General features: G+C 36.4%; 1 protein-coding gene and 1 long non-coding RNA gene across 5 annotated transcripts; one reads left to right on the top strand and one right to left on the bottom strand.

Annotated features, from left to right (window-relative positions):
• The first annotated feature begins 2,215 nt into the window (after positions 1-2,215).
• Positions 2,216-18,502, top strand: LOC104095928 (uncharacterized). 4 transcript variants are annotated; one of them, XM_070185731.1, is made up of 13 exons: positions 2,216-2,355; positions 2,465-2,567; positions 3,814-3,877; positions 4,053-4,154; positions 4,254-4,318; positions 5,961-6,059; positions 6,393-6,472; positions 6,554-6,770; positions 7,354-7,409; positions 13,156-13,281; positions 15,330-15,513; positions 16,476-16,632; positions 18,271-18,502. In XM_070185731.1, the coding sequence occupies exons 1-12, from the start codon at positions 2,351-2,353 to the stop codon at positions 16,581-16,583; spliced, it is 1,209 nt and encodes a 402-aa protein (XP_070041832.1). In that variant the 5' UTR covers positions 2,216-2,350; the 3' UTR covers positions 16,584-16,632; positions 18,271-18,502. The 4 variants fall into 4 exon arrangements, with proteins under 4 accessions (XP_070041832.1, XP_070041830.1, XP_070041831.1 ...); XM_070185729.1 differs by having other exon boundaries at positions 2,216-2,372; XM_070185730.1 differs by lacking the exon at positions 18,271-18,502 and adding an exon at positions 16,793-16,917 and having other exon boundaries at positions 2,216-2,372.
• Positions 18,503-20,484: 1,982 nt separating this feature from the next.
• On the bottom strand, positions 20,485-21,296 carry LOC104085195 (uncharacterized). Its single transcript, XR_011411105.1, has 2 exons — positions 21,088-21,296; positions 20,485-20,901 (listed from the first exon to the last, which is right to left on the bottom strand). It is a non-coding gene; the product is annotated as an uncharacterized lncRNA (long non-coding RNA).
• Between the last annotated feature and the right edge of the window lie 264 nt (positions 21,297-21,560).

The raw sequence follows: 21,560 nt of genomic DNA, 5'->3' as shown, positions 1-21,560 counted from the left end.
ATTGTCTGGGAGGAGCTATAAGGGTGGCAATAGGAGCGATAATGGTGGCAATAGGAGCGATAAAGTTGGCTATTGTGAGGGGTGATATGTGATAATGTGGGGTTGTGGCGTCGATGATTTTCATGTGATGTTGTGATTTTCTTGTGTTTATTTTTATACCTTGTGCAATTTGTCTTGTTGTTGGTAAATTGATAACAATCTGATTTATGTTGAAATTGAGAGCATGTGGTTATTGCCAAGCGAATTATAAAATAAAATGTGGGCACGAGGTACCATGAGTAAATAATGAGGATATTTGATACGTGAATTGTCCGTGCAGTTGTGATATGAAATGAGGGCACGAGATGCCGGAGAAAATATGATAATTTAATTATGGGCACGAAGTGCCGTGGAAATATAAAAATGGGCTGAGACCCATGTTTACAAAAAATATGAAAATGGGTTGAGACCCGTATTTTTATGATTATGAAATGAGGTGTCACATGGTGACTTTTTAATCGAAAGAATTTTATTCAAAATATTTATTTGGAAGGATTTTTATTCAAAAAGAATTATATGAAAGATACTTATTTGAGAAAATTATATTTGAAAAGATTTATTGAAAAAATTATATTTGAAAAATAGTTATTTGAGAAAAATTACATTTGAAAGAGAGTTATTTGGAAGAATTATATGTGAAGGATATTTATTTGAAAAACTTGAAATTATTTGGGCGCACATGTATTTATTAATTATTGAGTGATATTTATGGTATTCTTGTTGTCTTGCTGCGCATACCATTGATTGTTTTATCCTACCCTTATTGCTATATGTTTTCTAGTATTTTGTATATTATATTGCACAGGTTATTAGACTAGTGAGTGTCTTGATTGTACCTCGTCTCTACTCCACTAAGGTTAGTCTTGATACTTACTGGGTACCGACTGTGGTGTACTCATACTACACTTCTGTACATTTTTGTGCAGAGCTAGGTATTGGAGATATCAGACTTGAGTAGAGTTAAAGCGGGACCGTAAGGATTCAAGGTAGAGCTGCTTGGTCGTCGCAGTCCCTTGGAGTCTTTTCATTTCATTGTACTGTTAATTTTTAATCAAACATTATTGTATATTCGGTCCTCCTGATCATTCCATGTATTCAGTTAGAGTTCATGACTCAGTACTACCAGTCTCGGGAGGTTGTGTATTCATACTTGTTTCCGCTGTTATTTTTAATTACTTATTTAATTTCAAAAAAAAAAGGGCATAAAAAGGTAATCTAAATCGGCTTACCTAGTCTTAGAGATTAGGTGCCATCACGACGCCTGTGGTGAGATTTTGGGCCGTGACAGGAAAGTTGTTAATGGTATTAAAGTCAACCTCCATGTATATATGACCCATTTGTATAATAAACAATGAATAAGAGCTAGCTAAAAGAAAATGGCTGCTATAAAATACAACATATAATTATTTTACTAACAAAACAAGGTAAAAAAAAAACTTCAATTTCTTACATAATTAAGGCAAATAAGAGCTATAAATACTTGTTTTATTAGTTTTATTGGTTTGAACTAGAAGTTTATTAGTGACTCTTTACTCAGCCAAAGACACAGTGCCTTGAAATTAGTCCCACATGTCCTCTTATTTTGCACTAAACTTAAATAATTTTTAAAAACTATTCCTTTCGGTCCATAATAAATGATTGTTTGATATTTTTTTTTGGGTCTAAAATATCTGATTTTTTCATATTTCAAGAATGAATTAATTATTTTTTTCCTACATTGTCCTTGGAGCAAATAGTATTGGAGTATGTGTTATGAGTATTTATGTGAAGAGATAGTAAATGTTAATATGGTCAATTTTATTGCTAATTAATGTTAAAAGGTAAATTTCTTAATCTGTGTGAAAACATCAATTTTTTTTTAATTGTGGACCGGAGGGAGTACATTGCTACTATTGGAGTGCTCAAAGCTACTTGATGTCACTTCTTCGTGGGAAAACTACTGCTCCAAAAAAATTAGCCGACGAAATATATATTTTTTGTATATTAACGTATAATATACATATCTTATACATATTTTTTTTAAATATTTGGCTAGCGAATGTAATTAATTTTGACCGACCAACCAAACGTGTAACTTGTCTTTTCTTCTTCTTTGTATGGAGTGCATGTTGGGCCCAAATATCGTGGGCTTATAAATGGGCCTAACTTACTGATCCATATTTTCTGTTTTTCTTCTTCCTCCGTATCAACACAACCACAAAACCCGTATAACAATGGCGGGAGTTTGAATTACAGCAGAAAAAAGAGAGAGAGCAAAGAATCAGTGACAGCTACAAATTCGAGACGAAAAAAATGGAAAATACAAGTCACAATGATGTTGATTCTCTTCGCAGGTTCATTATTTGTTATTTTCTCAATTTCAAGCTACAGTAACTTATTTTTGCCTATTTCTGTTTTTTTTTTTTGAATATTATGGTTATAATAGGAATATTCAAGAGCTTAGAGATATTCAAAGAAGTTTTGAAGATCCAGAGTCATGCGATTTAGAATTGAAGAAATTACTGGAAGATTCTACACTTCAATTTAAGGTAAATGTAAAAGAAAATAAGAGAATTTTGGAAGATTCTCGAACTTTGTAGCACTTTCTTTTTATTTCTTACTGCTTTATGGATAGTTTGTAGAAATTCAAATTTTAGTTAAAAATGAGTGTATTGTATTAACATTTGTGCATACTCGTTTATCATTTTGATATTAGAATTTGCAGTTATTGTAGTTTCTAAGGGTGTGTTTGGTATGAAGAAAATGTGTAAAGTGGTTTCTTACTTATTTTCTGGTGTTTGGTAAGTGAGAAGAAAATATTATGCCAAGAGCATTTATATAATCTAGGTAAACACTAGGGACTTGGGGTTCTTGAGTGTGGTCAGGTGTGGGGGTCATGGGTTGGGGGGTGGGCCGGGGGAGTTTTTTTTTGGGGGGGGGGGGGGGGGGAAGGAGACAATCAACATGGAATGCCACTTATAGAACTTGTTTTACCTGCTCTCACTAGGGAAGTTATTTTCCTGACTTTTAAGGAAGTTGTTTTCCTAGAGAAAATATTTTGACCAATCAAATATGAGAAAATTTAAAAATATTTTTTGGAAAATATTTTCCTCCATACCAAGCACACCCTACATAGCTAAAGTTCTCTACACTGACAGTGTAAAAAATATTTATACAGGTCAATTAAAAGGACATTGCAGGTTATTCTGTTAACAATTATTGATTGTTAAACTAGCATAAAAGGTAATTAACCTCTTACAATAGGTTATACTATACTGGTGGTCTAAATATTCCTTTACACTGTCAGTGTATATAGCTTAAGGAAAATAAATAACTGTTTTCAGTTGTGCGTTTGGTTGAGGAAAATGTTCTGGATTATTTTCCAGTGTTATTGGATATATTTTTTAGTACTAGAGGTTGAAAACAATGTCTAAGAGCTATTGAAACAAGTAACATGGAAGAGTTGGGTTATTTGGAAAGGAAAATGACTTTTGTCATAAGCTAAAGAAGCCATCTTCCACTTACGTGGAAATTATTTTCATTGAGAAAGCATTTTTCACTATTTAAGATAACCAAACAATGAAAAATGATCTCATCAAACGATACATTTCTAACCGTACCAAACACGGAAGATCTGAAAATGATCAAATTGACTCTCGATAAGCCACAATGAATGAATAAATTGGGACCAAGAGAGGTTCTTCTTTTTTAATTTGATTTTTTCTTTTACGGCTTGAAATGTTCGCTATATTTTTCTGTCAATGTTGTGTTTGTTCACTGTGTATGATTTTGCAGAGCAAAGTGGAACAAATATTGTATGATGCTTCAGAGATCAGCTTCTCGTCTAATCAGGATATAGGTTTATATCTTTTTTTTTGCTCCATGTGTGTGTGTGTGTATCGATGTATTACACACACTTACATACACACGTACACATATATGTTTGGAAGGAGCTTACTATAACACACACGCACACACACATATCTTTGGAGGGAGCTTTATCTTCCATTTAAACCTCGTTTGTGCAACTTCAGATGAATTTTGGGAATATTTGAAGAATGAGCTAAGCACAGAGGAGGCTAAGAATGCAAAAATAGCAGATGAAATTGAGGGGCTTTCAAGGGAATATGTTGAAGGTGCTGAGAATTCCTGGTGGTTTTGGAAAATTCAGATTTATGTGGGACTAATAAGACATTGCTTGAGCTCTGATTTTGATATGTTTACTCTTTCTGTAGGTTATAGCAAATTGGTGAACGGGATTGAAGGCCTAAGTTGTTCTTTGGAGCTCATTGAATCACAGGTTTGTTACTATTATCCCCTGATTCTACTTGTATATAAACTGAATTTGTTGATTAGGGAGGGCTTGAGTGGGATTGCTTGCAGGTTTAGTTGACACGTCTACTTGTTGGTTCCTTAGGAAACTGGACATGCTATAGTTTTATGGTATCTGTCTGTCTTGTTCGTGTAGCTACTGAACTAAAGTGTTAAAGGTGAAATACCAAATAAACTGCAGGTGGGTGGAAGAATGTAAACTGTAATAATTTCTAACTCTTCCGTGTGATCTTATTCTCTATTGAAGTTGCAATTATTTATGGTAGTGCATAAGTTTTTGATAACTTTTCAAGCTTGTTTGGCGGTAATGGACTTCATTTCTGTTACACGTTTACCGTATCTTCCATTTATAGGGAGCACACAAGCGCAGAGTTTTCATGATGCTGCTTCCATGAAGATACGAAGTGGGATCATCATGCTCTTATTTGGTGACATGGTGGATAAATTTGGTTGTTTCATTGATAAGAAAAGACATGTAGAAGTTTGGTGATACTTACACCACCACCAACAACATACCCAGTATAATCCCATAGTGGGGTCTTGGAAAGGTAGTGTATACGCATACCTTACCCCTGCCTTGTGGAGATAGAGGTACTCTTTCCAATAGACCCTCGGCTCAAGAAAGCATAAGCACTGCATTAATGAAAAGAAAAACAAGAAGGGACAACACCAAAAAGCTATGTAAAAGCAGCATAAATAACAACAAGATAGTAAGATGACTGAAATGAAAGAAACGACATGTAGTCATAAAAACCTAATACCAACAAAATGCGAGAGTTTGAGGATACTTAGAAATGAATAAATTATTTTCCTCACTAGCTTCTTGTAAATTCTATGAATAATGAGAGAAGTCTGAAAACACAGGGAGGTGTTGTGGAAGATAGGCTGTTTTATGCTTTGGGATCAATTTTCTCGGCATGATTAATAGTGATGAGTGTAAAATGGAACAAACGTTAAGAAGCAGGGACTTCTAAATTCTTAGTTTTTACTGCCCATTGACTTTTGTTTAATATCTCTTATTTTAGCTGGAAATAAGTTCAAACGTTGTGTTTGTTCTTAAGAAAATGAGTGAAAAAGAAAGTTTGTGTTTGCCTTCTGTTTGGTAGTGAGTCGACTCTGCAGTTTCAAGTTCTATGTGAAGAATATTGTGGCAAGAGACTTAAAATTTGACCAACAGCTAATGATGCATAATTGGAACTTGCATCTTCTTTATGGGGTCTGGAAGGGATAATTCATTAGCTTTATGGTGTCTCACTTCTTTCCAGTTGCAATCATTACATAATTCTACTGTGTGCTCTTTCCATTTGAAAAATAATGGTAAGTTGTCAATTGTGGAATCTTTTAAGTGGAAGATTTGCATGGATACTTTTGCTATACTGCTGAAGCAGTTAATTTTGATCAAACTGCCTTAGAGAAAGTTTCAGTTTTATCAGAATATGAGTTTTTCTTGCTTGGTGAACAATTTCTTGCCCTTTTTCTATCTTTTTCTCTTTTACTTGTCAAGTCTAATGTGTCAATTTTATCATGCTTCCTCTGTTTCTTAGTTCTCCTAACTTTGCTCAAATGCTCGTTATTGTTAGACTTAATGTATTCTATGTTTTATATATTAGGAACTTGAACAAGGAAGAGTACTGGCAAATTTTGCTTGTTCGACAACTAGAGAAGATAATGGAAACTTGTCAAATACATCTGCGGAATATAACTTTAAGGTTCTTGCATCTTTCAGTATTTCAAGACAACTTAGATTAGCTAGATATCATTATCTAAATGCAGTTTCGGCCTTACAATTTGAGCACGTTCTTATTGAGAAAAAACAGTTATCTTGCTGTCAGTTGTTGATACATTAATATTACTTGTATAAAAAAAGAAGTTGCTGATGCATCAATAATTTTTTAATCTATTGGCGGTCTCAGTTATCACATTGTATAACAACCTTTCTACTGGCGAACTGCCAAAGCATATTTGCTGTTGCTCCATTATTTCTTTAAAAGAAAACTGAAGGATACCCCTTTTGTTCATCGTTTTACTCCTTCTATATGTAGATCTTAGAATTAGGCAATCAGCTTGAGAAGAGCAAAATGAATTTGAAGTCATTGCAAGATCTCGAGAGTACGTTCAACAGGTATTTTCCAAAATAAACTTTGCATAGTTCTCTGTGCTCTCTTATCTAATTTTGGTGCATTTAATTTTACAATATAATCAGGTTTGAGGCTATGGAGGAGTTTGAAGATGCATGTTCTGGTCTTAAGATAGTTGAATTTGAGGGGAACTGCATCCGATTATCTTTGATAACTTCTATCCCAAACTTAGAAAGCTTGTTGCACAACCAAAATATAGTTGATGTTGTTGAAACACCAGAGAAGAATCATGAGTTGTTAATTGAACTGATGGACGGAACCAAGGAGCTAAAACATGCCGAGGTATAGTTTATCAGCAGTTTGTGCCATAAAAATTACGAATAACTCAATTTTCTTTCTACTGACGAGATGATATTTCAAAAGAGTACATAGTGGCATAACTTTATAAGCATGAAATGCTAGCATGTCACAGAAAAAAAATCTAAACTACACTTAACCTATCATGACAGGATGTTAGCTCAAAGTAGATTTATTAACCTTCTCCATAACTGCCACAAATTAAAATATGTGGCCGCTTTTTGATACATTGGCAACGGACATTCTGTAGCAAACAGTCAAAGGTTTAATATGGCTGGTGTTGAAGTATTGAAACAAATTAGGCTAAGACAATTGGTTTTGTGCTTACGAAGAGTATGTTAATTGAGATACAACAAGCCATATGCAGAAATTGAAAAATCTATCATTTCGTGTTATCCAGTATATTTGAGTGCTTAACTGACTGTCTCATTGCTTTACCTGCAAGCTGCTTTGATTTTCTCTCTTTGTTGAACTGTCCATTTATGTAGTTTTTACTGGTCATTAAGATATAAAGCTGCCATTTCTGATCTATTGTAACCTTAATCTACTTTTTGGTGATGCTCTTCAGATTTTCCCGAATGATGTATATATAAGTGAAATAACTGATGCTGCAAAATCCTTCAGGTGTGTTTCCTTTCATATTTCTCTTACACTCTAGTGGTCTTTTTTGGCATGTGTAAATTTATATAAAAACACTGAAATATTCATTTGTTTGATGCCTGAGCATAAAAATTTATCCTTTAGTATTTAAAGTAAAATTTGATGCGAAGTTTTAGTTGATTTTTGCAGAGTAATTTATATTCTCTTTTTATTTTGGAAGTAATTTGTAACATGATCTTGGAATATGTACGTGAGGCCCCATGTAACTTTTGAGGGTTATTTCCTGTTCGCTGCAACTATGAACTCAGCAGCTCAGCATGAGTACAGATAGATTTTGCAAGTTTCACTATGTTAAAGTGTGCATGCTCAATGAGTTCCATACAATAGATATTTTAGGTGATAAATGTTTAGGGCAAGATGCTCATTTACATTGTTTTGGCTAGTGGCGAGCTCTTTCTTTCAATGGATTAGAATAGTCTGACATCATTGTCCAAGTTTTGGTTAATTTGCACTCATATGTTTAACAACAAATCCTTAAGTTATGTGAGAAGGCACGGGAGAAAATATGTTATTGATATATTGAATGAATGAATAATACTACACAAGAGGTCCTTATTTATAGCTATACTATACAAGGACATACTACTCCTCTACCGATGTGGGACAATACTACACTATATACATGCTGTAAATTAACACTCCCCCTCAAGCCGGTGCATACAAATCATATGTACCGAGCTTGTTACATATATAACTAATACGAGGACCAGTGAGAGACTTGGTGAAGATATCTGCAAGTTGATCATTTGACCTCACAAACTTTGTAGCAATCTCTCCTGAAAGTATCTTTTCTCTGACGAAGTGACAATCAATCTCAATGTGTTTAGTTCTCTCATGGAACACCGGATTTGATGCAATATGAAGGGCAGCTTGATTATCGCACACAAGTTCCATCCGACTGATTTCACCAAATTTCAACTCCTTGAGCAATTGTTTGGTCCAGACTAGCTCACATGTTGCCATAGCCATTGCTCGATATTCTGCTTCTGCACTAGACCGAGCAACTACATTCTGTTTCTTGCTCTTCCAGGACACCAAATTTCCTCCTACTAAAACACAATATCCAGACGTAGAACGTCTATCAGAAGGTGATCCTGCCCAATCAGCATCTGAGTATCCAATGATCTGCTCATGACCTTGATCCTCAAACAGTAACCCTTTGCCTGGAGCCGATTTTATATATCGAATAATGCGGACAACTGCATCCCAATGACTATCACAGGGAGAATTCATAAACTGACTTACCACACTCACAGGATAGAAAATGTCGGGTCTAGTCACTGTGAGATAATTTAATTTTCCAACCAGCTGCCTATAGCTTGCAGGATCGCTAAGCGGCTCCCCCTGTCCTGGCATAAGTTTAGAATTCGGATCCATCGGAGTGTCAACAGGTCTGCAACCTATCATCCCCGTCTCCTCAAGAATGTCTAAAGCATATTTTCTTTGAGAAATAACAATACCTGAGCTAGACTGGGCAACCTCAATACCCAGAAAGTACTTCAATCTGCCTAGATCCTTAGTTTGGAAGTGCTGGAAGAGATGCTGTTTCAGGTTGGTAATACCATCCTGATCATTGCCAGTAATAACAATATCATCAACATAGACTACCAGATAAATACAGAGACTTGAAGCAGAGTGCCGATAAAACACAGAGTGATCAGCTTCACTACGAATCATGCCAAACTCCTGGATAACCGTGCTGAACTTACCAAACCAGGCTCGAGGAGACTGCTTTAGACCATAAAGTGACCGACGCAAGCGACATACAAGGCCACGAGACTCCCCCTGAGCAACAAAACCAGGTGGTTGCTCCATATAAACCTCATCCTCAAGATCACCGTGAAGAAAGGCATTTTTAATGTCCAGCTGATAGAGGGGCCAATGACGAACCGCAGCCATGGATAGAAAAAGGCGGACTGAAGCCACTTTAGCCACGGGAGAGAAGGTATCACTGTAATCGAGCCCAAATATCTGAGTATATCCTTTGGCAACAAGACGGACCTTAAGTCGATCAATCTGTCCATCGGGACCAACTTTGACTGCATAAACCCAACGACAACCAACAGTAGATTTACCTGAGGGAAGAGGAACAAGATCCCAAATACCACTTGTATGTAAAGTAGACATCTCGTCATTCATAGCCTGGCGCCATCCTGGATGAGACAACGCTTCACCTGTAGACTTAGGGATGGAAACTGAGGACAAAGAAGATATAAAAGCATAATGGGGAGATGACAGACGATGATAGCTCAAACCGACATAATGAGGATTAGGGTTAAGTGTGGTCCTTATACCTTTCCGAAGTGCAATCGGTGTACTAGGAGCAGGGTCCGCAGCAGGAGCAGGGTCAGGTGCAGGACGAGAACCAGTTGGGCCTGATGGAGGACGCAAACGACGATGATGAGTCAAGAGTGGTGTTCCTGTGGCCGGGGAACTAGGGGGAACAACCCTAGACTCCTCAACGGTTGGTATGGATGAAAACTCTGTGGTCGAAAGTGGAGGAGGAGCTATAGTAAACTCCTCAAAGGTCGGTATAGGTAAGACCTCAGATATATCATGGTGGTCAGCAGAGGTAAAGAAAGGTTTAGACTCAAAAAATGTGACGTCAGCTGACATAAGGTACCTACGAAGATCTGGAGAATAACAACGATATCCCTTCTGAACACGAGAATAACCAAGGAAGACACACTTGAGAGCACGGGGAGCTAACTTATCTTTCCCAGGGGCTAAGTTATGAACAAAACACGTGCTCCCAAAAACACGAGGTGGAAGAGAGTATAAGGGTGACTGGGGAAACAATACTGAATGCGGAATCTGATTCTTGATGGGAGATGAAGGCATCCGATTAATCAAATAACAAGCTGTGAGAACTGCATCGCCCCAAAAACGCAACGGAACACGAGATTCAATTAGAAGTGTGCGAGCAGTCTCAATAAGGTGCCTATTCTTTCTCTCAGCAACCCCATTTTGCTGAGGGGTATAAGGACAAGATGTTCTGATGAATAATTCCCTGAGAAGTCATAAATTGCTGAAATTGAGAAGATAAATATTCTAAGGCATTATCACTGCGAAAAATGCGAATAGAAACACCAAATTGGTTTTTGATTTCAGCACAGAAACTCTGGAATATAGAAAATAACTCAGAACGATCTTTCATTAAGAAAAGCCAAGTACATCTTGAATAATCATCAATGAAACTGACAAAGTAACGAAATCCCAAGGATGAACTGACTCTACTAGGACCCCATATATCAGAATGAACTAAGGAGAAGACAGACTCTGCATGACTCTCAACACTACGCGAAAAGGAGGCTCGGGTATGTTTCCCAAGTTGACACGACTCACAATCTAATGTAGACAAACTAGATAAACTAGGCACCATCTTCTGAAGTTTGGATAAACTCGGATGTCCTAAACGTCTGTGGATTAGATCTGAAGGATCTGTAACTAGACATGTTGTGGAAGGACTGAGTGAGTTAAGGTAGTAAAGGCCTTCTGATTCACGTCCTGTACCAATTGTCTGTCCCGTACTGCGGTCCTGCATAATAAAAGAATCGTCAATAAAGTATATACCACAATGGAGGGCACGAGTCAAACGACTAACAGATGCAAGACTAAAAGGACAGCCAGGGACATAAAGAACGGAATCTAGGGTGATAGAAGACAAGGGATTAGCTTGTCCAACTCCTTTTGCCTTAGTTTGACATCCATTGGCTAAAGTAACAGTGGGAAGAGACTGTGAATATACAATATTTGACAAAAGTGATATATTACCAGAGATGTGATCAGAAGCGCCGGAGTCCATGACCCATGGGCCAAGAGTGCTAGATTGGGAAACACAAGCAAAAGAATTACCAGAAACAGAAGTATCAGTCTGAGCAACTGAGGCTACTTGTGGAGATGTCTGCTTACTTGCTCGATACTGAAGGAGCTCATTATATTCTTCTTTAGATAAAGAAAATCCTTGGTTACCTGGAGTCTCGGTCTGAGCAATGTAAGCATTTTTGGGTGGACGACCATGTAAGGAATAACACATTTCACGAGTATGTCCAAGTTTGTGACAATAAGAACACTTGGGTCTAGATCTTCCAAAATGACCTCCTTGTCTATGCTCCATAGTTTGAGATGCCCGAACATCCATTGTCTGGGATGCAAGAACAGAGGAATCAAGTATCTGTGATGAGCTCACTGGTGGATTTGGTGCTGCAGCAAGGCGAAGTAATCGAGAGAATAATTCATCAACTGTCGGGACAGACGGACTAGCCAAAATCTGGTCGCGTACTGAATCAAGATCATTAGGAAGTCCAGCGAGGGTAAGAACGAGAAACATCTTCTGTCGCTGCTCTTGTTGTTTTTCCACACTAGCCGAAACTGGCATCAACTTCTCAAATTCCTCCATGACTGCCTGTACTTGACCCAAGTAAGTAGACATATCCAATTCCTGCTTCTTTAAGTTTGTCATCCGTGATATCACATCATAGAAGCGAGATATGTCATTAGTGTATAAGGTGCGTGCCTTTGCCCAAACCAAATAACATGTCTGGAATGGACGAAACAAGGGCATCAACTTGGAATCAATAGATCGCCACAAGATGCTACATAACTGAGCATCGATTTTTGCCCAAAGTGCTATTGCCTTTTCATCTCCATCGCTAGACTGTTTGATTAGATGATCTTGAACACCTTGACCTCTACACCATAACTCGACAGATGAAGCCCAAGCTAAGCAGTTTGAACCTCCCATTAAAGGTTCCGAGGTAATAATAGCACTAGAATTTCCAGAACTCATGTTTCTAGACCCAAAAGCATCAAATCCCAAAGACATTGTTGCAAATTATTACCAAATAGGAGAAAGAATCAACTGTAATCCACTGAAACAGTGTATGGAAACACAGAAACAGAATACTGAAAACTGTAGCTGCCGGAATCTACTGTAGCTGTCGGAATAGTACTGTAGCTACCGGAAAAAACTCAAAGTTGTCGGAATGAAATGAAAACAGTAGGGGTAGGATCGGAATTACCAGGCGACCCAACTGTTCTGAAGGAAGATTTTCAAAAAATGGCCGGAAGTGGTCGTACGCGCCGGCGCGTGAGCTCACGCGCGTGAGCTTCTGGTGGCGCGTGGAGGCGCGTGAGGCTGCTTCTGCCGGAGTTGTTCACTGGGGTTTGGTCGCCGGACAGTGACGACTCTTGTGGTAGTGTTGGATTTTGCACAACACTGACAGAAATGAAGCAGATAGAAAACAACCTTAAAAAATACTGATTTCTCTTTCCCGGAATCGCTGGAATTTATGCACAGCGATAAGTCTCTCACAATTGCTCTGATACCATGTGAGAAGGCACGGGAGAAAATATGTTATTGATATATTGAATGAATGAATAATACTACACAAGAGGTCCTTATTTATAGCTATACTATACAAGGACATACTACTCCTCTACCGATGTGGGACAATACTACACTATATACATGCTGTAAATTAACAAGTTACTTGTCCTCTGTTGCAAAAAGTATTTTAGAAGTATAAGTTACGAAGCTCTCTAGATATGAAGAGTTTTATCTTGGCCTAAGTAAAGACTGAATGAGAAGTTCCAATTCCTGAAAGGTAGATGGACCAAAAACTCTTTTAAGTTAGCGCCTGATCTATCTGTGGTTTATTCGATATTAATCTTGCTACTATGAAAACTCACACAGTGCCACTGCTTCCAGACAGGCTTATTCTGTGGCAGTTCTTGAAGATAGATGTTTTTTGGAGTGGTTTGTTAGAAGGGTGCAAGATCGAATTGTTCTTTGCACATTAAGGCAATTTCTGGTGAAGAGCTCAAATAATGCAAGGTTAGTCCTTATTTTATTCTTTATGCATGCAATTTGAGTTAGATCTTTCTGCAGAGTCGTCTCCCCCCCACCCAATTGTGTTAATCAGGATTTTAGCACTCAAACGCCCTCCAACAGATGATTTATTTGTACCTTAGGATGCACTGCTTGTATGCTACAGAGGGAGAGCTACGTCTCGTTTTCCATGCTTTTATTACATATCAAACGGGTTTTCGTTGCTTCCGAAGGACAAAATTAAGGAGTGTGGCATGGGGCCTATCTTAGGAATTACAAGTCTTAAGATAAGCAGCACAAGATGCAACTTGTTAATAACACACTAAAACAACTCAATTCAAGTAAGTCACAGAATTAAATCTCAAGACTAGTTGGAAAATTCTGCTCTACTAAAAAAGGTGTGAGTTATGCTGGTATGTGAGAGATCTGAGAAGAAGCAAGGGATGGATTTTTATCATGTGCATCTCTTTGAGGGGTTTATGGCTTTGGAGCAGCGCTGAAATATTGTGTTGAATGGGTGGTTTAGTAAGTGAGCTATTGGGATAAATATGAAACCTGTTTAAGAGTTCAAAGTGGAGTTCATAACTGTGACTTAACTATGTAATGGAATCTGAAGTGGTAGATGGAGTACAACTTTTCTTAATTATTTTCTTATATCTTTGGCTGTTAAATATTCTTGTCTTCCTCTATTCGTGTTGTGTGTGTGTGTGTGTGTGTGAGAGAGAGAGAGAGAGAGAGAGAGAGAGAGAGAGAGAGAGAGAGAGATTCAGTTTATACACGATATTCTCCGAGAAATCATTGATCAGAATCTTAATGTGAGTAATAGATTAGATCAATGAGTAACATAAGCCTACTCTGCTGCTATGGAAAGGTGATCAAAGTCTATATTTACATTGATATCATGTTAAGGAAGTCATTCTTCCTATCGCTGCGGAATGCTTTGAAATTAATGGAGTAGAAGAAGATGTGCTAAATTGTATGAATGTGATGAAAGGAAGAGAAGCTTCATAAATTGAATAAGGGTGGACTGAATATGTAAAATCCTAGTCCTGATTTTAGAAGGGACCGGAGATTTTTTCAGAAGGTGGAGAAAAGCTATAAAATTTATACATACGAAACTTCAATAACTTTAACAGATACAATGGGTATGCACACGTCAAGCCGACTCAAGAGAGCAGGAGATTGGTGATCATTACTCAGAAATATTTCAAGATGGGGGATGTAGAACATTGCCAATAAATTTCGAAGTTCATGTGGAAAGGAACAGATCAAATACAAAATGAACAAGGAAGCAGAATTATACCCGGGTTGCTGCCATGAAGAAGTGGCCCACAGAGAACCATCACAGAACACAGGGGAAAAGGGGAGCAAAATTTCAGTTGATAAATGGTCTATTAAATGAAGAATTTACACTGTGCGGAGATATTTGGTCAGAAGACTTGGTCATACCACTTAACATGACATCTTGAGTAGTTTTCCCATGTGTTAGAGATCTTTCTAAGACAGATTGTGTTTGCTGACAGGTAATAGACTGTGGTGGATCTGGGATTTCTAAACGATCGGTGCACCACTACCAAACATATAGTTCCTGGGACAGGGGTCGGGAAGAAATAGTTAGTGATTAGAAAAAGAATTACTTGAAAGAACTGAAAGAAACGAAAATAAAACTAAAAATGAACAAGTTCTGTATAGTAGATCGATCCTACTCCTGAAAGCAAATTAAACATACTGCCAACATAACCAGTGCTCCACTGAAGTTGCCGATTCATAACCATTGCACCACATTCTTGACAATGGTTCCCAATTGCGTTTGTTCCCAGAAATTATATATACTACTATATAGAAGTTGGTTCACTATGTGGAGTGTAGATACGCCACCGGTAATAGATTTAAAATGTTGGATGTTCGTATATTGTCTAGTTAACAAAAGCCGTTCATTAAACCCCCACAAATATATCTTATAGTGGCGTTGAGTGTTTTTTCTCTTGGTGTCTGATGTCACGTTTATTTGATCTCTTTTAGATTATGTACTTATATCTACTCAAATCAAACAGGCATTCATTTGAATACGTGGATAGAGAGGAGATGATAGTAGCCCATATGGTTGGTGGAATCGATGCTTTCATAAAGCCACCTCAAGGTTGGCCACTAACCAGCTCTGGTTTAACGCTGATATCTCTGAAGAGCTCAAGTCACTCCTCAAAAGAAATACCTTTGACCCTCCTTTGCAAGGTTGCGGTAAGTTGTTCATTGGTAGGGCTGTTGTAGACTATAGCTGTTTCAAATCAGTGCTGGAAAGTTTTGTGTTGACTATTGAAAGTCCTATTGGGTTTGGACTGTTAACCAAAAATAGATGTAACATTTACATCGTGAATGGTAATTTAACCTGAATTTGTATGGTCTGTAAGGGTTAAAGGGAAATGAAAAATATGACTACAAATTCTCAGTGCTCTCTAAGAATTAAAAAAGGTGGAAACAATGAGGTAATGTGCACCATGAAGCGACAGCTTTGAAGGGAAGATCGGTTTCACACTTGACCTTTGATGTATATGGACATGTAGCTCTTGTCATGTTTGACTCCAACGTCTGTGTTGAGCTAGTTTATTAACTATTAGTTTGAAAGAATGAGAAGTCTTTCTTTCCTTATCAAGTGCCTCTAACAACACTGATTTCCAGTAAACTTGTTAAGCATGCAATCAAACAAAAAAAAAAATTAATTTCTGAGTTCTCACATGAAAGGTCATTTCAGTTGAATGATTGTGCAGTAGTGATGCTATGTAATTCTGATTGGGACCTAGCACGCCATAAAAAAGGGAATTTAATTCAGATTGTTCACATGGAAGGTCATTTTAGTTAACATAATTGTGCAGTGCCGATAATACATAGTGCTGGTTGGGACCTAGCTAGCTCACTAAATTCCAAATTTTCTGATATTAGGTATTTCCTGCATAATAGGTTAAAGTATTCAAATGGTCCGCATAGCATTTTCCAATTGATAGGAAAAAGGTTAGAATGGGTTTATATGAATGCAAAATTTCATGCTAATGTTGTTTTTCTTGTGGAAAGAAAGGGAAGGCTGGCCTATTGTCTCTATGATGTTATGAGTCTAGTACAACCATAAAGTTAGAAAACTATTTGACAGATTTGGTACGATTCAAGTTTTTTGGCCTTCTGATCTTTGCTTCATTTAACGTCTTTAGGAAGTGGCAAACTCGTTTGATACAAATTCACGACAGACTATCTCAGTCTTCGCGGATAGAGTTGAAGAGATACTTATGCAGCAAATGAGTGCAGTAACTTCAAACTGAAAATATTCCAGAAGATGACTTCTTCCCTGCTCTGTCTGTACTCATTTTGGTAAGATTTAACAATGTCATAATACTGTTTACATTCAATAGTACTGACGCCAGCTGCTAAGTTCTCCGAATCACTCTGTAAATTTTCCAGCTATGGAGGTGGTTTCTATAAAAAAACATTTGAATTAGTATGTCCTAATTTATCTCACTGAATTTTTCAGATATTTGAACAGAAGTGGAGAGTTAGTATAATGCTGATGTAGGTTTCTCATAAATGTGTTAAAGTATCACTTGGATGTAAACCTTAACTCTAATGCAAATGATTATTTGTGTGAGCTTAGTATCATTATGGATGTATAACAGGATTTTTAATCATATCAAGGTATATAGCTGAGTCTACGTTTCTGTCATAGTTCCACCTCTACTGTTCTTCCCAGACATATTTCTGGGAATCTAATTTAACCTTATCAAAAGAGAAAAGTGAATCTAATTTAAAAAGGGCAAACCGGTGCACTAAGCTTCCGCTATGCGCAGGGACAAGAGTCTATTGTACGGAACCTTACCCTGCATTTCTGCAAGAGGCTGTTTCCACGAAAAGTGAATCTAATTTATTTAAAAATTATGTTAGTGCATCGGTACTTTAACAGGTTCAAAGAAGTATTTTGGTTTTCCTCTTCAAGAAAACTAAGAAGAGGTAAATTTTTAGCTCTAATGCCAAGATTAAATGGGCTTGCCTGATATTGTTGTGTCTCATTTACAGTAGATTAAATGTTTTAAGCCTAAAAGAGTATAATATATGAAAATTTCGACTACCCTGTAATGAGAAATGAACTCCACAAAGATGATGCAACTTCATTTGCAAACAATTAATATGCATTCTTTTCGGCTTATGTGTTCATATGTAGTGCTTTGTTGTTTTACTATTAGTTGAAATCTTACAGGTATTTACTTTGTGTTCCAACAATATGCATTTGTGTCACTAAAATATGGAATTTTGTCAATTAGGAACACTAATTACCTTCCTTTTATGCTTTGTTAAACTGAACAAGATATGCAAATTTCTACCAGTTTCCCCTTCTTTTAGCATAATTTTCCTACTTTCCAACAAGGGGCAAAAGTTACTAAGCTCATGCTAAAAGTAAATTTTAATTGAAACTAGTCAACAGAAAATCTCCAAGTTGGTAAGACTTCTTGGTAGGACTGGTAAAACAGTTTCAATAAGAAGTTGTTATCTCTGTAATCATTAATGAAGAAGTTTATCCAAAACCATATGAACACACAATACTCACTATAAATTGGACCAACAATAACAAGAAAACCAAGCATAACAAGAAACAAAAACATCATGCCTTCCTCATCACACTACTTAGTACTTTACTTCTGCTTACTTAGTTTCTTAGCATTTTCATCAGTTAATTCACAGATCCCCGTTCATTACCCGATCGATGTTATTGTGAAAAATGAAACTCCAAGTACAGCATCGGCAAGATGTTATATACATGGAATTGAGACTCGCGGCGAAATCATAATGACACCAGATCATGAAGCTGAATTCATTTTGAGCATTATTCCTGGAGAGGAGGGGAGAAACATGGGTTTTTCGAGTTGTTTAACTTGAATAATACTAACATTTGTCACACTCCTGATGTATTTTGTTATTGGAATGTACATGAAGATGGATTATGCATGTTTGTTGCAGGTAAATGTGTGCTCTTCAAATGGGATGCTAACTCAACAGTTCTTTCAACTAGACATTTTGCAAGTGAAAAACTGAGATATGCTGCAACTGGACCCTTCATTTTGAAGAGAAGTCCTTAGTAAATCCATGAAATTTGTACCTATGTTCTATGAAATTGATTAAGAAAATTCAGGTATTATGTGAATTGATATGCCAAGCTGTATGTTCAATGTGTAATGAGCTTCCAATCTCATCTCACAAAATCGTATGCTCGTTTATCTCCATATACAGTCAGACATCTCTATAACAACATCCTTATATAACACTTCACTATAAAAGCCAAGCTTTTCCGGAACTAATTTTCATGCTATGTTATAATATATGTTCTCTATAACAACATTTCGCTATAACATCCAAAAATATTCGAAATAAACGAGGCTGTTATAGAGAGGTTTTGACTGTAATATAAATATTACTCACGTCTATAGGAAGTATCTCTCTTCGCGATGCATCTTAAAGGCTAAGACTTTCTCTCGACATTTATTTACTCATTACAATTGAGGTAGAGACAAATTATGCATAATTTTTTTATTTAAATCGAGACATCGATCTTGAATATTTTCACACAAAAAAGAATGGTATTTGAAACTGATCATTACTCATTGAGCATAAAGCTCAAGGCATATTCAACAAGGAAGAAAAAAACAAAATTACAAGCACCATATCTTTATATTTTGGGATTCCTCGGATAGAATCATTCGATTATATTGACAAAAATTGATCTCGTAGATCAATGCTAGTAGAAGAAATTCCCAAATACGTGTGGAAATTATACGTTGAACCCTTCTTAATTAGCTTCATATCCTTTACTGCTAGACCAATATTCAAGCCTAAATATTCCCATATCATTAAGAATTCCCAAATAATGAGATACTAATATTTTTTTAATTTGTATATTTTTTTGTTTATCCTAAGCTTGATTAAAACGTGAAGCTAACAAGCCCTCGCAGCCAGCCAAAATAATTGGGACTATTGCCACAATTGCTGGAGCCATGATCATGACTCTAGTACGGCCAAGATAATCGGGCAAAGATCACTTTTAGCCTGCAGCCAAAAATATTTATATTCGGTAGACACAAAAGTGTATAAAAATATATTTTTCGTATATAACATACAGAAAAGTATATATATACATATATAAAAAAAATATTCTAAGAATATACTATATTTTTTTCTGCGATTATTTGAGAGCGGCTATGCATAGTCATTCGCCGAGATAATTCAACAACAGGCCTCATACCAGTGTCATTGATCATGGTTCCTGCAACTTTGGCACTAATCCCAACTATTTTGGCCTGCTGTGAATGCTTGTTAGCTTCAGCTTCTGATACCTAGGATAAAAAAAATATGTACAAGTACTAAAAAGAATTAATTTCTCATCATTTTGGAGTTTTTTCTGGTGGTGGTTTGCTAGTTTTAGAGAGTCATTTGAAGGGAGTGGCAAGAATTATTGGTAGAAAAAAAGAAGAAGCCAAGAGTTAGCTGCAGATCTGTCACAAAATACCTCTCACTAATTAGGAGTTTGTTTTAGTAAATCAAATCCAGTTCATTGATATTAAAGAAGGGACATGTGTTACATATCCAAATAAGAATTTGGAAAAAATTGGAGAGAATAGAAAATAGGGAGGATTTTGGGTGGATGCAGTTTTGTCATTGTAATTTTTCTCTTTGTAGCAACTAGTCACATTTAGGGGCGGACCTAGAATGTCGGAAGCGAGTTCTGCCGAACCCAATAGCTTTAGTTCGAATCTTGTATTTGTCTTTAAAAATTTATATGAATATATATAAATCATTAATTTAATACCTAGTAACTTAAAACGATTAAAATTTCGAACCCATAAGCTTGAAATCCTGATTTCGCCGCTGGTCACATTGTATCTAAGTTTGCTTTGTATCCAGAGGAAACTAGCTTACCATGCAAGGAGAATGTGTGCAAGTTCTACAAGAAAGATTTCCTTTAAAATTGTTCTCCTTGTAACTTTATTCTTGTCAATGTAATTTGCTTAATATAAGACAGTAAACCAAATTAGCCCTCTAATCCCACAATCCTAAGCCTTGCCTTCTTCTGAAATTATTGTATGATCAGGATATACAAGGTTCTGAAGATTTAATGTGAATGTAATCATTTTCAGATAAACCCCAATGAGATTTGAAGTTTGGGACGAATAAGCAATATAACAAGTATCAGATCTTTATACTCAATCTATCAATTTTCTCATTAATTTCATAAAACTTCATATCATGAAAATCCAACATTTTCATGGATTTACTAAGGATTTGCAATATATTTCACTGGTTCACTTGCAATATATATTACTGGTTCACTTGCAACGTATGTTATTGATTTACTTGCAACATATCTCGCCGATTCACTTGCAACGTGTGTCACCGGTTCACTTGCAACATATCTTATTCGTTCACTTGCAACATGTGTCACTGGTTCACTTGCAACATGTCTAGCTGATTCACTTGCAACGCGTGTCACCGGTTCTTTTGCAACATATCTTACTGGTTCACTTGCAACATATCTAGTTCGTTCATTTGCTATATCCCTAGTTGAGTTAGCACTCCATTTGAAGAGCACACATTTGCCTGCAAACAACATGCATGGTCCATCTTCATGTATTTTCCAAAAACAAACCTCAGTAGTATGACAAATATGAGTATCATTCAAGTTAAACAACTCAAAAAACCCATGTTTCTTCCCTAATTTCATGTCACAAGAAAGAGTGTTATTTCCTACTGGAATAATTGGTACATAGAATTGATCAGTCCAACCTGGTTTCATTGAGTAATCACCACTATCATTTCCATATATATAACATCTTGCTTCCACTGTATTTGGAGTTTCATTTTTAATAATAACAACAAAATTAATAGGGGAGTTTTCAGAATTAACTGATGAAATTGCTAAAAAACTAAGTAGGAAAAGGCAAAGGACAAAGTGATGTGATGAGGAAAACATGGTGATTTTTTTCTTTCTTGTTATGTTTGGTTTAATTTTTTGTTAATGCAGGCCAAATTTATAGGATTTTTGTGTATCATATGGTCTTACCAAGAAGTCATACCAACTTGGATATTTTCTGTTGACTATTTTTTTTTTTGAAATAAAAGGAAAAATTCAACTAATTTTTGGTGTGGGCTTATTCCTTATGAACTTTTGTCCCTTGTTGGAAACTAGGAAAATTGTGCTAAAAGAAAGAAATTAAATTTCTTAATTGACTGAGTTTTCACATCTTAGAAAAAAGAAA

This window comes from Nicotiana tomentosiformis, chromosome 9 (assembly GCF_000390325.3).
Source record: "Nicotiana tomentosiformis chromosome 9, ASM39032v3, whole genome shotgun sequence".
In the NCBI taxonomy this organism is placed as follows: domain Eukaryota; kingdom Viridiplantae; phylum Streptophyta; class Magnoliopsida; order Solanales; family Solanaceae; genus Nicotiana; species Nicotiana tomentosiformis.
Note: the sequence above shows the minus strand (reverse complement) of the source record. Positions and strands in the feature narration are given on the sequence as shown.

Coding starts and splice junctions, on each gene's coding strand:
- LOC104095928 (XM_070185729.1), top strand. CDS start 2,332: ATGGAAAATACAAGTCACAATGATGTTGATTCTCTTCGCAG. Junction 2,568..3,813: donor ATTCTACACTTCAATTTAAG/GTAAATGTAAAA, acceptor ATGATTTTGCAG/AGCAAAGTGGAACAAATATT. Junction 6,771..7,353: donor AGGAGCTAAAACATGCCGAG/GTATAGTTTATC, acceptor GATGCTCTTCAG/ATTTTCCCGAATGATGTATA.